At 36.5% G+C, this 17,582-nt stretch overlaps 1 protein-coding gene and 1 non-coding gene across 10 annotated transcripts in view; one reads left to right on the top strand and one right to left on the bottom strand.

The window, feature by feature from the left end:
- RNF212B (ring finger protein 212B) overlaps positions 1–17,582 on the bottom strand; it is a 57,940-nt gene that overhangs the window by 18,024 nt on the left and 22,334 nt on the right. For 7 of the 9 annotated variants that reach the window (XR_012507577.1, XM_074365762.1, XM_074365766.1 and 4 more), the window contains 10 exons: positions 17,361–17,461; positions 15,449–15,501; positions 14,996–15,070; positions 8,177–8,295; positions 7,506–7,566; positions 6,755–6,783; positions 5,688–5,734; positions 5,436–5,478; positions 5,212–5,272; positions 4,780–4,828 (listed from right to left, as the gene is read on the bottom strand). Coding sequence is in view for 8 of the 9 variants with exons in the window: in XM_074365762.1 (XP_074221863.1) it covers positions 4,780–4,828; positions 5,212–5,272; positions 5,436–5,478; positions 5,688–5,734; positions 6,755–6,783; positions 7,506–7,566; positions 8,177–8,295; positions 14,996–15,070; positions 15,449–15,501; positions 17,361–17,461 (638 nt within the window). In the remaining variant the exon portion in view is untranslated. The remainder of the gene's footprint in view (positions 1–4,779; positions 4,829–5,211; positions 5,273–5,435; positions 5,479–5,687; positions 5,735–6,754; positions 6,784–7,505; positions 7,567–8,176; positions 8,296–14,995; positions 15,071–15,448; positions 15,502–17,360; positions 17,462–17,582) is intronic. The other 2 variants (XM_074365761.1, XM_074365765.1) reach the window with 1 other exon arrangement.
- On the top strand, positions 10,456–10,597 carry LOC123616778 (U4 spliceosomal RNA). Its single transcript, XR_006724778.1, has one exon. It is a non-coding gene; the product is annotated as a U4 spliceosomal RNA (small nuclear RNA).

Below are 17,582 nucleotides of genomic sequence, written 5' to 3' on the forward strand. Positions count from 1 at the left end.
AGTGTAAAAGCCTCTTCCCCAGAAGTGTTTGTTGCAAACAATTAGAGGCATCTGTTTAGGCTGCCTGAGGAGGTGACTATCAATTGGGACAAACAACAGGCTAACCAAAAAGCATCAAAGGAAAAGCTGTGGAGTGGTCCACTGGGACTTTGAAAAGGAATAACACATTCTTCAGAATCTAGGCCATGTGCATGCACAGAAGTATGTGCGTGCTCAGGAAAGACCTGGAGAGGCCCTAAGCTCTCACCTTGGGCCCACTTTGAGGACATACAAGCAGAAAGGCACAGTTGTCAATTGCCTGGCTGAGTGTAGAAGGCGCACCCCCTAATACACAAGAGTCTCTCAACAAAGACAGAGCAATTTATTGGTCCCAGGTGTTTAAGGAAATCCCTGTCCAATCATTAGCCGACCACTAAGCTAACAGAACAGAGACTTCTGTGGCCACATGTGACAAAGAATACAGATTTTACAGAATTCATTTTAGTTTTTTGGGGGGTTTTGTGGGGGAAGGTAATTAGATCTATTTATTTATTTTTAGAGGAGGTGCTAGGAATTGAACCCAGGACCTTGTGCACGTTAAGCATGTGCTCTACCACTTGAGCTATACCCTCCCCCTTGCAGAATTCGTTTTAGAAACTTACTAAATAAACAGCAAAAAACAGCAACAACAACAAACCTTGGGGTTGGGGGTAGTATCTGATTCCTAGAGTTGCCATGTTATATTATTTAAATGTCCAGTTTTTGACAAAAAATTATGAGGCATGCAAAGGAACAGAGTATGACCCATATAAAGGAAAAAAGCATAATCAATAGAAATTGTCTTTGAGGAAACCCAGATACATTGGACTTTCATGACAAAAACTTTAAACCAGCTATTTTAACTATGTTCAAATAAAGGAAACTAAGTCTAAAACACTAAGTGGAAGTATGAGAATGATCTCATCAAATGGAGAATACTAATAAAGAAAAATTACATTAAAAAGAAGCAAATATAAATTCTGGAATTGAAAAGCACCATAACTAAAATTCAAACTTCATTAGAGATGAGCAGGCAGAAGAAAGAATCAGCAAATTTGAAGATAACTCAATCAAGATTATTCGGTGTGAGGAAGAGAAAGAAAAAGGAATGAAGAAAAATGAACACAGCCTCAGAGACCTTGGTGGAATGCCATCAAGCCTACTATCATGCACAAAATGGGAGCACCAGAAGGAGAAAAGAGAGGAACAGGGACAGAAAGAATATCTGAAGAAATAATGCCTGACAGTTTCCCAAATTGGATGAAAACATTCATCAGTACATTCAAGTAGCTCAATAAATCCCGAAGAAGATAAATCAAAGAGATCTACACCCAGACTCATCATAAACTGTTCAAAGCTAAAGACTAAAAAAAGAGCCTCAAAAACAGCAAGAGAGAAGCCATTCATCTCATGCAAGGGATTCTCAATAAAACTGGCACTGATTTCTCCTCAAAAACTATGAAGGCCAGAACATAGGAGGATAACATATTCAAAATGCTAAAGAAAGATTGTCAACCAAAAATTTCAAAACAAGCCAACTGTCCTTCAAAAATGAAGAAGAAATTAAGACACTCCTGGATGAGCTAAACTGAGAGAATTCATCACTATCAAACCTGCTTTACGAGAAATACTAAAGAGTGTCCTTCAGGCTTAAGTGACAGGACACTAGACAGTAACTCAAATCTACATGAAGAAATAATAAATATCACTAGTAAAGGTAATTACATTGGCAAACATAGATGTATAAGTGTATTTCTGTAACTTCCTCCTATCTGATTTAAAAGACAATTGCATAAAACATAATTATAAATTTGTGTTGATGAGAACACAATCTATAAAGATGTAACTTATATGATAGTAGCACAAAGGATGAGGAGAGAATAGAACTATACAGGAGGAAAGCTTTTGTACTGTTGAAATTAAGTTTGGTATTAATCTGAACTAGGTTGTTATAAATTATGATGTTAATTATAATCCCTAATAACTCAAAAAATATAGTAAAAGAAACAATAAGGGAAGTAAGTTGGTACACTAGAAAATTTAAGACAAGATATGGAAACAACCTAAATGTCCATCAACAGATGACTGGCTAAAGTAGCTGTGGTATATTTATATGATAGAATACTAGTCAGCCACAAATAATAATAAAATAATGCCATTTGCAGTAACATGGATGGACCTGGGGATTGTAATTCTAAGTGAAATAAGCCAGAAAGAGAGAGAAAAATGTCATATGATATCTCTTATACGTGGAATCAAAGAAAAAAAAAAAGAGACAAATGAACATATTTGCAAAACAGAAACAGACTCTCAAACATAGAGAACAAACTTGTGGTTACCAGGGAGGAGGGTGGTGGGAGGGGAAAAATTGGGAGTCAGAGATTTGCAGATACTAACTGATATACATAGACTAGATAAACAACAAGTTCATGCTGTATAGTGCAGGGAACTATATTTGATATCGTCTAGTAACTTACGGTGAAAAGAATATGAAAACGAATATATGTATGTTCATGTATGACTGAAGCATTGTGCTGTACATCAGAAATTGACACAACATTGTAAACTGATTATACTTCAATTAAAAAAATAGAGAAAATTGCTATTTAATACAAAAAAAAGGCTATAATGGAGGAAGTGAGGCACAAAACACATATAAGACATAGAAAACAAACAGCAAAATGGCAAACATCTTTCTTGATCATTAATTATATTAAATGTAAGTGTATTAAACTCTCCAGTTAAAAGGCAGATACTGGCCAAATGGTGAAAAAAGATCCAACTATACACTGTCTACAAGATTCCCTTTGAATTCAAAGACACATAGAGGTTTAGGGGGTGGGTACAGCTCAGTGGTAGAGTGCATGCTTAGCATGCATGAGGTCCTGGGTTCGATCCCCAGTACCTCCATTAAAAAAAAAAAAAAAGACACATGGAAGTTTAGAGTAAAAAGACAGAAAAAGATATACCATGCAAACAATAACAGAAGAGAGCTGGAGTGGCTAATATCAAACAAATGCACTTTGAGACAACATTGTTACTAGAAACAAAGGTCAAAATGATAAAAGGGTCAGCCCATTAAAAATATATAATACATATGCACTTAACAACAGAGTCCTAAAATACATGAAGCAATGACTGACAGAATTGAAGAGAAAAATTCAACAATAATAGTTGGAGACTTCAATACCCCACTTTTGATAATGGATAAAACAATTAGACAGAAGATCAGCAAGAAAATAGACAACTTGAACAACACTATATACCAACTAAATCTAACAGACATCTATAGAACAATCCACTCAACAACAGCAGAATACACATTTTTCTCAAGTGTGCATGGAACATTCACTGGGAAAGACCATCTTTTAGACCATAAATTTAAAAGGATCTAAATCATACAAAGTATGTTGTTCAACAACAATAAAATGCAATTAAAATCAATAACAGAAGGAAATTTGGGGAATTAACAATTATGTGGAAAATCAACACTGCTAAATAACTAATGGGTCAAAGAAAAAAATCACAGAACTTAGAAAATACTTTGAGATGAATGAAAACAAAAACACAACGTACTAAACCTTAAAAGATGCAGTGAAAACAGTGCTTAGAATGAATTTTATAACTGTATAAACGTCTATATTGAAAAAGCAGATCTCAAATCAATAAGCTAAACTTCCACTTTAATAAACCCAAAAGCAGAAGGAAAGAAAGATTAGAGCAGAAATAAATGAAAGAGAACAGAAAAATAACAGAGAAAAATTAACAAAACCAAAAGTTGGTTCTTTGACATGATCAACAAAATTGATCTTTAGCCAGGCTGTCCAAGTAAAAAGAAGAAAGTCTCAAATAAGTAAAATCAGGAATGAAAGAGAATATTACTCACCTGAAGAAATAAATTAGCTAGACCTAACCTACATTTTTCAAAGGGGTGAATGTGAAAGAGTAGGAGGGAGACTATTTGATGAATTTCAAAAATGGTTATCCAGAAAGAGGTTTGTGAATTTCAAAACTGCCTCTTGGGAAAGAAAGGGAAATCCTCTCTGATGAGTGTTCTCTATGGACCGACTAATGCCTTGAAAACATTGTGATAATGGTAATAGTTCTAAGGAGAAAGAGATGAGAAATTAAGTGGGTGGAACCAAAATATTTCCTCACTGGAATATTTTTAGGTTTAATACACAGTGAAGAAGCCAGATGCCCTTCAGGCTAACAGAGTCGAGTTAATCTTTCTTTAGACTTAACTTCTACTGCCATCTTGTGGCAATTAAAAAAATACAGGTCGATTACATATTTTTTAAATTTTATTTTTTAAAATTTGTTTTTCTTTATATTTTCTCAGTGACTTTATTGACTTAATTTTTTTTAGCTTTTTTTGTGGGGAGGAGGTAATTAGGTTTATTTATTAATTTTTGGAAGCAGTACTGGGGATTGAACCCAGCAACTTGTGCGTGCTAAGCACACACTCTACCGCTTGAGTTATACCCTGCCCCCCAAGTCAGTTGTTTTACTCAAAAGTTACCCTCCATCTCCTGACCAGAGGTCTTCAATGACTTTCTATCACTCAAGCTTCAATTTCCCCTTATCAGTTTGAGAACAGAAATATCATTATTTGAAAAGTAGTACTATGTGTCTGGTTACCTGAAATCACTGTCTGGAGAAAATAAAGTAAAATGGCATTATATTATGCACAGAAAACCAGAAATCTGCTGGTGTCTATACAGAATGTTGGTTTCCAACATCTTTTTTTCCCCCTCTCACCAGTATAAGAGTCTCTGGGAGTGCTCCTTCCCTGCAGGCCTCTGGCTCCCTGATGGACAGATAATAAACATTAATAAATATATCCTGATTCTCTGGCTTCCTTATTTCTTGCTATGATTATACATTAAAGCATATGTTGTTCTTCCAGGGTGGGTATGTCAGTCCAAGAAGGATCCACGCTTTACTCCTTCCAAAATGAACATGACAGACACTGTTAGTGCAGACCTTGAACCCTTGCACTATTTTCACCCCTTTTCATTCCATGTCAGCTTCTAACATCAGGTCTGCATAGCTAAAAGAAAAGAGTCCAGGAGTGGCATCAGATAATTCAAGCCAAAACCAATATAAGGTTAATATCCTTGCTTTAATCTTGGCTTACATCATTTAGCATTAGAAATCGCAATCTGGAAAGACAAGGTAAAGACTACTTACTTGTCCCAAGTTGCTAAAGCCAGCCACTCTATAAGGGATGGACTCCACTGAGGAGGAGCGACTGTATAAGGTGAAACAAAAAGGAAAAAACAAGCAAACCTAGTATTACACTTTTACATAGACATGAAGTCTCCCTAGCACCTATCTCAGCCACATCTAGGCATTTCTTTCATCTTCCAACTTTTGCCAACAGTTTTAATGTTGACATGTAGTTTTCTACTCACCTGACCACTTGGCTGCTATGCTGAGAACTGGGTCGTGGAGTAACTGAAAGGGAATAAAATGCAGAATGAAAAGTTGCCATGAATGTGCACCCTGCTTTGCCTAGCCTATCTGTCACAAGTGAGTTATCTGGGAGAATGGCCTCTTCATATCATACAAAAGGTTACGAAAATCACAATACACTCTCTGAGAGGAAACCATCTTCCATATGGGAAAAGGATATTTACTCATCTCACACAGATATTGGTCTCTACCTGACTGTGATGGAGAAGTAATGCCCACTGGTCGAGGTGTGGTCAACCTGCAAGGAAAAAAAAAAAAAAAAAAAAAAAGGCAGCTCTAATCTCTTTGAGCAGAAGTTAGTTCTACCTTAGAGGATCAACCAGACTATTGTTTACAGAAATAATAGCTTCCTCTCTGAGCGCAGATTGCTTACTACCATATATTACAGGTATTAGCCCAAAATATGGAGGCAAAGTTTCCATGAGACTTCTTGGCTCTCCAGCTCCCTAAGAGAAACCTCCATTTCTCTATTGCCCACAAAAGGAATTCTGAAATCCTTTCTTCCTAGTGCCTGACCAGGTACTCTCAACTTTACATATATCTATGCATCTGTCCATCCATTCATACATCTACCATTCCCTCACTCCCTCCATCCCCTCATCCATCTGTCCACAAGTATTTATTGAGTGCTTATATGTCTTTGGTCTTGAGGTTACAAAGATAACTAGAATATAGTTCCTATTTTTGAAAGGTTCCCAGGCTAGCAGCAGAGATGAAAAGAAAAGAAAAGCAACATAAGTGCTATAATGAGTATATCAGAAGTACGGAAGTATGAAAGAACACTAGACTATAACTTCTGTGTGTCAGGGGCCATGTCTTTTTAATCCACCAATACAGAGCTGGTATTAAAAATATTTAACAATTGGTAGGGTGCAGACATGCACAATTAGAATCGGTGATATACACCCAGAACCTAACATAGTGCTTCATAAACAGAAGGTATATAATGGATATTTATTGAGTAAATGAATAACAGAACATCTAACTCTGCCTAATAAAGTCTTGACAGAGGAAATGACATGGGAGTTGAATTTTGAAGGATGAGTAGGATTTCATAAGGTGATGATCAAGGGTGAGCATTACATTGAAGATTTTACTTCAGCACTTTTCAGTGAGTAACTCTCTTGACTTCACCAAGTGAAAGATAAATTCATAAATCATTTCCTCCACCTCAGAGACCACACAGGAGTTACAGCTGAGAGTCAAGAAAGGACAGTAATTTTCCTAGAAGTCTAGTACAGAGCCTGATAAAACTGACCTGTTTCCTTGGTACCAACTTGGAGATTCCTGTAGGTAAAAAAAATTAAAAAAAAACAGGCATTAAGGAAGCTATAGCTCAAGGGTCCCAATCAATGGATCTTACTTGTCAGATAACTAAGCTGCAATGTCCTCTAGTTGCAGTTACCAAGATTCTCAATCTTAGGGGAAAAAAACAGCAGCAGCGTTTCCTTAGGAAAGTATTAGCCTTGGGGGAAGAAAACTTCAGCTCCTTGTCACAAAAACACATTGGGAATCCTGTAGACTGATATATGTGGGGAAATACAGACAGTCTACGGGGAGAGAAAGGAAAATGACAGGATTATAATGTGCTAGAACAGTTACAAGAATAAGATCAACAGGAACATTATATAAGCACAAAGAACAATCTTGGAAAAAGAGAAGTGTCTAGGAAATAGAGTTTGAGGGAGAGAAAGGGTCCTGAGGTGCCTTGGGATTCTTGAAGAGAAATTTTAAGTTATAACAGATATCTCTTCTATAAGAGAGCTTCCCAAGTGGTATGTCATGACTCACTGGTGTTTGGGAATGGATTACCAGTGTCCTAAACTTTGTTCTTTCATCCCTCCAAGGTCTTCTGTGGTCTTGTCCATTTACTACAGTGTGCTTGCTGTACAAATATTATAGTTACATGTGCCATGATATGAAAAAGGTTAGGAAACACTATACAGTCAGCTAGATAGATGGGCACAGTAGGAGAAAAGATAATAGTGAGGAAAATCTGTTTCATTCACCTTTAGGATGGCTAGAAATTTCTTCAGTTCTCCATTCTCTTTCCTTAAGACTGACAGCTCTCTAGGCAAAAGATGGAAACAATCAGCTCCATCAAGTCCGTGGGGTGAAAAAAAAAAAACCCGATCTTCATTATAATCAACATCTAAATTCTTCCAGAGAGATGCTTGCTATTATCCAAGGTGTTTCTGTCAGAGATCTAGTGATGCAGGGTTTTGGTGGTGAGAAGCAGGTGGACAAAACAAGCAGCCACTTGCTGTGATTTCAGAGGAGTTTACACAGAATTGCGTTTCCTCTACACGCACCCCTGGCCTGCTGATGTCTGAAAATTTCCATCACGGATTCCGGCTTTTAGCTTAAGATCTCCAAAATACACCCTCTTAGAGGTAACATTGTAAATGCTGTCTCCCATCATTATTACCATGAAAAGATGATGTCTGATTTTTCTGAAGAAGCAGTTTTTGAGGAAAGCTATAAAGTGGGGAGGGCACCTTGAGGGAAGAAGGAGAAAAATAAAATGGAGATCGAGGGACCCAAAATTCTGAACCTGATTTACCCAAGACAAACATAAACATGCATGGAGCAATTTTCAGGCTTTGCAACCATAAGGAAATAAGGGCTACAGCTTCTTTGAAAAGAAAAAAGCTCTCTGGTGATTTGATTTGTCACTTACTTGTCCTGGTTGGTCAATGTTTGCTGTGCCTCCTGCATGGCTGCTTCTAATTTTGTGATTCTATGCTTATAAAATGCGATAAGGAGGTCTGTTTGTTTCTTCTGGAAACTCCACACCTGCTAGGGAAAAACAGGCTTTTGACATACATCCCCATAGCTCCTTTCCCCTTACTTCTAGCAACAAATGGAAATCCATCAATTCATACTTTATTACTGACCATTTTTTCCTGGAGCCTCTGACTTAATTCATGATTCCCCAAAACTAGAGGGTTTGGCACTAGAGAAAGCCAAAGCTTTTCATTTCCAAGATAATGCCTTCCTAATATCTTAATGAGAATATTCTGACATGAAATGGTCCTTTAAAAATATAATCACTCATCTTAGGCCAAAAAAAAGTTTTCAAGCTTAGAATTGGTTTTGACCTTACTTGGTTACTATTAGTTTGGACTCAGCTTCAACATTCCTAGCCATTACAGAGCACTGATAACCAGTTTAGTTTCCCTAAGCTACTCACACAGAGACACCCGCAGGCTGTTAATGCTGCTATGGTAAAGGGTAAAGAGGCAGAGAAGGAGATTAGCGATTCCTGAATTTTATTTCTGGGCATGGGCAAATAATTTTATCTTTTGCTTTAACTTACTATTTGATATACTGATGAGCCTACCATGGGATTACTGAATCAGATCAAAAGTTAATATTTAGAAAGTGTTTTAGCTTTGTCAGGCTCTACTTTTGAATACACAGCAGTATTTATGTCTCACCTGTTTCCTCCCTACTCAGACTATAAACCTGTTGTCTAAGGTCCTTCCTAGATCTCAGTGTTTTTGTCATAAACTTTTTGTTCTCACCTAATTTGCAAGGTGCTTTTGCCACCTTACTAAAGAGTTGTATTTCAGAGTTTACATATAGTACCTAGCCTCTTTCTACTAAAAAGCAAACTAATTCTATACAGATAAGAATTTATTATAGTCTATTTTTTTAAGTTGTTGTTTTCAATCAAAGTAAAAAAATATTCATTTTAGAAAGTTTGAACAGTGCAGAAGCAGAAAAGACACTCAATCTTGGGAGTTACCTAAAATGGCAAAGGGTTGGGGAGCACTAAGTATTGCAGACAGATATAATATATAGCCAAGAGATAGTACCCCAAACATCCTAACCTACTCTTGGGATCAGTTTGTGGCAAAATTAAGTTAGTATCAGGCTTGGGCCAAGAAAACCCAAGTCTTGCCCTAGACGAATTACTTCTTCCTTACAGATCACCAAGGGTCACCCGTGCACAGGGAACAGACACCCTGTGGAACTCTAGGGAGTCAGAATGAACTGTTAGGGGGTCTTCTGCCTAGGCCTACACAGGCCTACTTCACCTACTGACCCAAAAAACCTCAAACCCAAATCTCAGATCTGACCATTCCAAGAGGAAGAAAGATCAATCCAGAAAAGAACTACCACCAAGAACTGTTAGAGGAGACAAACAAGTGATTTTGCCTGATGCCAGAGTATAAATGTTTAGCCTATTTCAAATACATCTATCAAAGAAGACTCTAAACCCTAACTCAGTTATGAATCTCAGTATTTTATACATCTCAGTTGTGAGCAAACTCATTATTCTGTCTCATTCAAATCCTTCAGCCTCATAAAAAGGCCGACTTCTTTTTTTTTCTAAAGGAGGACAAGTTTTGCTTACTTGTTCTTTTTTAAACTTGGGATTATTTTATTAATACAATAACATAGATCAGATAATAATAAAAATAGTTCTGTTGATAACACTGAACACTGAACAACACCATGTGTTAAATATTGCTTATTTTATTGGAACGATGTATGAAACCACCTACTTTGATATTCAGATTCCTTTCCTGTGACTTCACACTAGGACCAGTTAAGGGTATCATGGTCTTCATGCTCTGGATTCCCACTCTTTTAGAACTGATAACATGGAATATAATTTTTATTTACTGAAGAGAGTATTTTAAAACTTCAATTCTGAATTAGGCCCAGTTAATGGCAAGAGGCTGGAGAAAGTGAGGAAGAAACCACTGAAAGATATTGAGAGAGGCGCCGTAACAGAAGCAAAGGGAGAGAGAGCTCAATGGTTTATTACGATAAAACATAAGATATTTTGGTCCAATGTGGGGTGTGCATTTTATTGCAGTATTTAAAAAGGGGAGTTTTGTTTACTTTTAAAATATGTACTTCGGAAATGAATATTAGCTTGACCACCTAGGGTTTTTTTGTACTAAAGAATGGCTTTCCTAATTTTTACTTTCAAATGTCAGGGGTAGCTTTGCACAGTGGCGGTATAGCAGCCAATGAGGTTTAACTGAGGTGCAATTATTCCTAATTGAAAAAAAAATTTTGTTTAATTAAAAAAATTTTAAGTTTAAAATTTTTTTTATTTAATGTTTTGAACACTTGTAAAGGAGTTGCTAAGTCTTAGAATTTTACTTTAAGTAGTATTTGTAAACTCACTATCCTCCTTTGACACTCAAAATCTCTTAGTTTGCCTTGTCTATCTTTTGTGAAACTGACTCCCTTATTCCATAATATCTGTCTTAGTATTTTGAATTATACCTCACAGTAATCATACAGTTAAGAAATGGAAATTTCTCTTTTCAAAGTACTCTAGCTAAACAAATGAGAGAGAAATTACAGAATTAAAGTATCAGCATCTTGTAACTCCTAATTAATCAATGGATCTATGTAAAGTTCACCAATGGCTACCATAAATGTGTACCATTGTGTACCAATGGCTACACAAAATGAGAGACAGAAAACCACTGCATACCTCTTGGTAGCACACAACACTGCTATAAAGGAGTCTTGCCTCACTGCCTGCCCTGAGCCCCGCAAATCAAATGATTCTGATTAAGCCTAAATAACTATTAACGTTGAGAAAATATAAACAACAGACAAGCATATTAAATGACTCTATGGGGATACGATGGACAAAATCCATGGTATGAACAACCCTACAGGACAAAAGACCGTGTTCTTCAACAATAGTGAAAAAAAAAGGAGAGGAAACTTTCAGTTTAAAAAAAAGTTTAACTTGAGACATACAGGTCAACTATATAGACCTTACTGAAACTCAATTCAAACAAAATTTTAAAATAATTATGAGACAAATGAGGAAATGTGAATGCTGACTGATTATTGAGTAATATTAGGGAATTATTATTGAGTATGACATGGTTATATTTAAGAAAAGAGTACCTGTCTGTAGAGATACACTCTGAAACATTTACAAGTTGAAATGATATAATATCTGGCTTTGGCTTCAAAATCATCTGGATGGGGTGGCAGGAGGTACAGACGAAGACTGGCCACGAGTTGAGAACTGGTCAAGCAGGGTGATGGATACATGGAGCTGGAAACTAACAGGAATAGTATGGGTTCTTGTCCTTTAGTAGCTCATCATCGTATAGTAGAAGAGACATTCAAACATGTGAACCAATAAGTAAAACACAAGATGATGTGCAGAACAGAAGAAGTATGTATAAAGTACGAAAATAATAATTAAGAGGTAACTATTCAGTCTTCAGAGTGTGGAAGTCAGGTATTCCAGGCATGGAGGTATGAAACTATACGGCATATAAAAGAACTGCAAAGAACTAAACCTACCCTATATATTAGCTAATAAACAACCTATATAAGAACTTATATTAGTACATAAGATTTAAAGTGGTAGTTGTGGATGAGACTGGAGAGGTTAGGAGGAAACAGATCTTAAGGGAACTATGTGTCACTCAAAGAGTCTGAAACAGGTGATGGGAAGCCAGCAAAGGGTTTTGAAAAGGCAGTTACATGTTCAGATTTATAACTGAAATAGTAATCATGGTGCTTAAAGAGATTTGAGCAAAAAAGAACTCTAAAAATGCTTCATTATCAAAAGCAATTGGAGGACTGTTAATAAGATGTCAGAGGTACCCACTCTGAATGAGAAAGTCACAGCAGCCCACCAGGTGGGGATTTAAATTTTGGGTTGCACAGTTTGTGGTCAATACAATTACTACCTCTCAGACTGGGGCTTAAGTTTCCTCAACCTGCACAGTAGTGATAAAGAGCTCAACTTTACTGTTTCAGAACTCTCAAATACTGAGAGATAAGCCTTTTCTTTCCAGGTAGAACAATCTTCCATTAAATAAAATCTTTCTTCAAAGACACCATTGACTATGTCAGTTGTTCAATTTTTAAATTCAAGTGACGGATGGAGAACTGGTCTGGTCTATTGATGAGATCAAGTTTTGACCTGATTTTATTCAAACAATTTATATGGTAGTAGTTATTTATGTACATGTTAGCAAAACATATGACTTCAAAGTCAGCCCACTACTGATGAGAGCCACTTACTATATTTGTAAATACAGTTTTATTGGAATACAGTCATGCCCATTTTTTACATAGTGCCCATGGCTGCTTCTGAGCTACAACAGTAGAACTGAGTAGCTGCAACAGAGACTGTATGGCATGCAAAGCCTAAAATATTTACTGACCCTTCAAGAAAAAGTGTGTCAATCCCAATACTAAATTTATGAAAGTCTCTGTATTGTCATTTGTGTCTTTTGCTCTGAATATGTCTTTCTTTGTGAATCTGTATCTTTCCCTCTTTTTCTCTTAATCTCTTCTACTTCCTACTCTATTTGATGCCTTATCTTGTCTGTTCTCCCTATATGTATCTACTTAATGGACATTTATGTTACTTCTTAATTTTAAAGGGGATGGGCCCAACAAAATGGGAGAAAATGTTTGCAAATCATGTATCTGTTGAGGGACTTGTACGTAGAATATATCAAGAACTCTCACAACTAATAATAAAAAGACAATCTGACTTAAAAATGAGCAAAGGATCTGAAAGGACATTAAAGATGACAAACTAATAGCCAATAAGCACATGAAAAGATGCTCAGCATCATTAATCATCAGAGAAATGCAAAGCAAAACCACCCCGAGATACCATTTCACACCACTAGGATGATTATCATAACAAAAGACAGATAAAACAAGTGCTGGTGAGGATACAGAGACATCAAAACCCTCATACACTGCAGGTAAAAATGTGAAATATGCAAGCACTTGGGAAAACAGTCTGGCAGTTCCAAAAGTTAAACACAGAGTTACCATTTGACCCAGTAATTCAATTTCTATGTATATATCCAAGAGAAATGAAAATATATGTCCCCACCAAAACTTATTCATAATAGCCAAAAGGTGGAAACAGCCTAAATGTCCCTCAACTGATGAATGGATACACGAAACATATATCCATCTATATAATGGAATATTATTTGGTCATAAAAAGGAATGAAGTACTGATGAAGTTCTAACACAGGCTACAACATAGATGAACCTTGAAAACATTGTGCTAAGTGAAAGCAGTGCGGGATTCAGACAATTAACAAACACATTATGTAATGTCAGAGATAAGATCTATAATGAAAAGTAAAGCAGAGTAAAGTAGAGTTGGGGCTGCTATTTGAAATATGAGTCAGTAAAGTTCTGAATGAAGAAGGAAAACGTGAGCAGAAGCCTGAATGAGACAATCTAGGTATTACTTGGATCAGTTATTCTTCACAGATTAGGAAAACACATTTTCAGACATTGCTGACTTTGTGAAACTGGCCCTTCACTAAAGTGATGATTAACTGACCCTTTCCATTTATTTTATCTTGATTATTTGACCATGTGTAATTGGTCCCATGCTTAGGCAGGTTAGGATTCAGACTATGTATAATTTCTCTACTGATCATTAACTAACCCTGGGTTTAGTTATTAACCAAAGGTCTGCTCTTTCTCTTGTTCATGTGACCTTGTTTACATTTCTCCTTGAGTCTCAGCTGGATTTTATCTCCCCATAATGTTAAATAGTATCTCAAATATGATGGCTCACCCAAGCAGCTAAAAGCACGATGCAGTGAAAGCCTTAATTTCCCTTCCTTTATCTCCAGAGTTAGGATTGAGGGGTGATACACCAAATAAAAATTAAATCTACTACCTTCAGCCAAACATGACAAATGATCACCTTCATGTTTAGTGAAGGAATACTCTCATAAGAACGAGAAGTAAGAGCAGAGAAGAAAATAGTATTAAAATCTCAAGAAATATGCCAAGATGGGAATCCCACGAGGCTATGAAATGATCTTGGGGGAGAAATGGAGAGTGGAAGGGAAAAACTGAAGTTGTTACAATTTGGGAACTCCCTCAAAAGGTTGTGCTGCCTCCTCTCCACTTCCTTCCACATTCCTATTGCTCCTGACCAAGTCAATGGTATGACAACATATCATGCATCAGGAAAAGAAAAATATCTTCTAAAATTCAGGCAATCAACTATAAACACTAAATGAAGAATTAAATATACATATATTATAAGAAAGGTTATTGAAAAATGAGAATGGGGAATGAGAAATCCCTTCTTGAACTTAGGTTTATAAGCAAAACTTTGAAAGCTGACACCAAATCCATTGTTTGCAGGGTCAGGCCTATATAATCAAAGCAACTTTTAGAAGATTCATTAATCTGCACAGAAAGATGATAAAGGTCCCTAGAACCTTCTTATTCTCAAAAATTACTTAATAGAACTAAGAAGCCCAAGGCAAGATGTCAGGTACATAGTGGCTTTTACAGCCTCTCACAGATTCTGGGTCAGTAAAAAGCGAACTGTTGAGATTTATATCATCAGGGAAAAAAGCAAACACGGCAGCCAATTTCCCCCCATTGTGTACAAATGTACAAATGCAGTTTAAAGAGAACCTTTGGGGAAGAAATAAGATGTAATTAGAATCTGCCTGGAAAATCAGATTTTCTTCACTTTTATTTCTCATACCTGAGAGATGTGACTGAAATACTGCAAAGCTGTCTCCACAGGGCTTTTGAAGTACATCTTCTCCTGAGGTTTTAGCTATGAAGAGAGTAAGACACATCCTCAATGGAATGAAATAAAATACTGGCAAATACAGTTAATGATGCATCACCCTTTCTAAAACCCCTGGTATTATTTCACTGTGCTGAGTAAGAGAGCAACCACCACCCCACTGTCCCTAGAAGATGGGGACTACATATCCTAATTACTTACCTCACACTTCTGTGACAGTAGCCACATATAATTCTCTCTGTTATTTACTTTTTTTTTTAAACTATTGCTATCTACAAGTTTTGTTTGTTTCTTTTTTCTTCATTTTTAAAAAAAATTTCAGTTCTTACTCACTGTATTCTTTGTATATTTCCTTCAGGCCAGGAATGGGATAAGATGGTTTATGGCAGGGGAGGAAAAACTTACATTATCAGAAAGAGCCAGATATTTGCAGGCAGTTTCACAAACAGCACATTTTTCTAGAGGGGGAAAGGGAAAAAAAAAGTTTGGTTCTCATGGGCATGAGGTAAGACTTTCCTGAAGTACGTGGTAACAGTCAAATAGGATAGCTAAATAAGAAAAGAGGATTCTTACCAAATTCAGAATGTCATTGTGCTATCAAAGGACATCAACTTAAGCTCCATTCTCTAAATCAGCAGTTCCAAACTTGTATGTCAATGAGAAGTAACGCTTTCACCCTGTATCTCTACCATCTCCCTTTTTATAAATTCCCAATTATCTTCTGCAGGTGAGGGACAGTAATCTCCCAGCAGCAGTGCTGGAGTACACTTACAAGAGTCTGGGAAGAGTACAAGAGTACCAGCGATCTCAACTATAAGTTACTATTTTTATTCCCTCTACCTACAGTAAGCACACATTAGGCACCATAAGAAACTCTCCAATTATTCCTGCCCTGTTCTCACTTTGCTAATATTCCTGGATATTGTTTTGAAGTTCTCCTATTTTCATTCTCTAATTAACCCAATTTGAAAGGTGTGAGAAGTAAAACTCCCAATCTTCCCTTTAAGTTGAAATTTTAATAGTGGTGCTGGTTATTGATTAAGATAAATGCCATGTCAGGAGAAAACACATGACATATGCTTCACCTTGAGACAAACTGCTCCAAAGTGAGCTGCTGTTACCATGGTAAATAACTTTGTTGCATTAGCAGGTAACTTAAAAGGGTCATGAGATTGACATAGAGAAAAAGCTCCTCCAGAGGCTACCTAACCGGACTCTTCTTTCCTTGGGGATAAAGTTTTTCCCAGTCTTCCTTTCATATATTATTGCCAGAGTGAGCCAGCAAGTGCAAATCATTCTTCTAGTTAAGAAAAACTCAAAACAAAGAAACTTCCACAGCTCTCCACCACCTGCAGGATAAAGTTCAGGTTCTTTGGCTTGGTATATAGAGCTTTCCATCACCTGGCTACTGCCTACCTCTCTAGCCTCATCTCTCCCCATTTCTTACCTTATTCTTTTATGCTCTACCAATCCCAAACATGTATACTCCTCTGTACTAAGTTTTATGATGTAGTATGCCTTTATATGTGCTGGTCTTTTAAACGAGAGTGATCATCCCTGCCTCATTCACTTGGCGGATTCCAGTTTATTATTTAAAACTCTACTGAGGCAACACCTCTTCTATGAAGTCCTCCGTGATCAAAGTACCCTAAGTCCCTCTCTGGACCCCCAGAATACATACATACAGAATACAATACATACCTTGTAAGTATTTTAGCATTTTTTAAAAAAACACACCTTAAATAAAAATCTCACTTCTAAGACTTAATAGCTTCAAGAACTTGGTCAAGTTACTTATCCTATTTGAACTAGTTCTTCATTTGTAAAGTAGGTCTACTAATAATTACCTCCTGGGATTGCAGTGAGGATACATAAAATTGGTATATGTGAAAATACTTTTTAAGCTGCAAAAGTATCACCACCACAATCATCATCATCAACATTTCTAATTAAATTGATATCACAGACTACACCACTTCTCATTAGAAATGGCTCTTATTATCAACCACTTTCCCAATTTCTATTCATTATTTTTATTTTTTTCTCTTTTCTCTAATCAGTCTGATAACTTTCCCTGCCACAGGCTTCAAAACACTGACAAGTGCCTCCTGATGCTCACAATATAGATTTCCACTTGCTAAATGATTCTTTGTTAATGGATTCCGACAATTTTCAGAATCAACAGTTTCCTAATATATCCACGTCACCTTTGGCCTACTAAGTGATTTTTATTCCAAGTTACACAGAGAAATGACTAACCATTATTTCTAGGTTAAAAACATTTTTGCCTGAATCTGAAAATAGTTAAGTCACTCACCCAGAGTCACACACTTTTTACAGAAAATATGGCCACAGCTGGTGACAAAGAAATGGGCCCCATCTTTTCGGAAACACTTGTTGCAGTGAAACCAATCCATTCTGTAGCAGAGAAAGACAATAACCAGGGACATAACATAATTATAGCTGTTCCAAAATCTACTTAACAACATTTGCTTAGCTTCTGCTAACTTATTGGGATGTGAGCATATGATTGTGGGTA

Source organism: Camelus bactrianus, chromosome 6, assembly GCF_048773025.1.
Source record: "Camelus bactrianus isolate YW-2024 breed Bactrian camel chromosome 6, ASM4877302v1, whole genome shotgun sequence".
Classification (NCBI taxonomy): domain Eukaryota; kingdom Metazoa; phylum Chordata; class Mammalia; order Artiodactyla; family Camelidae; genus Camelus; species Camelus bactrianus.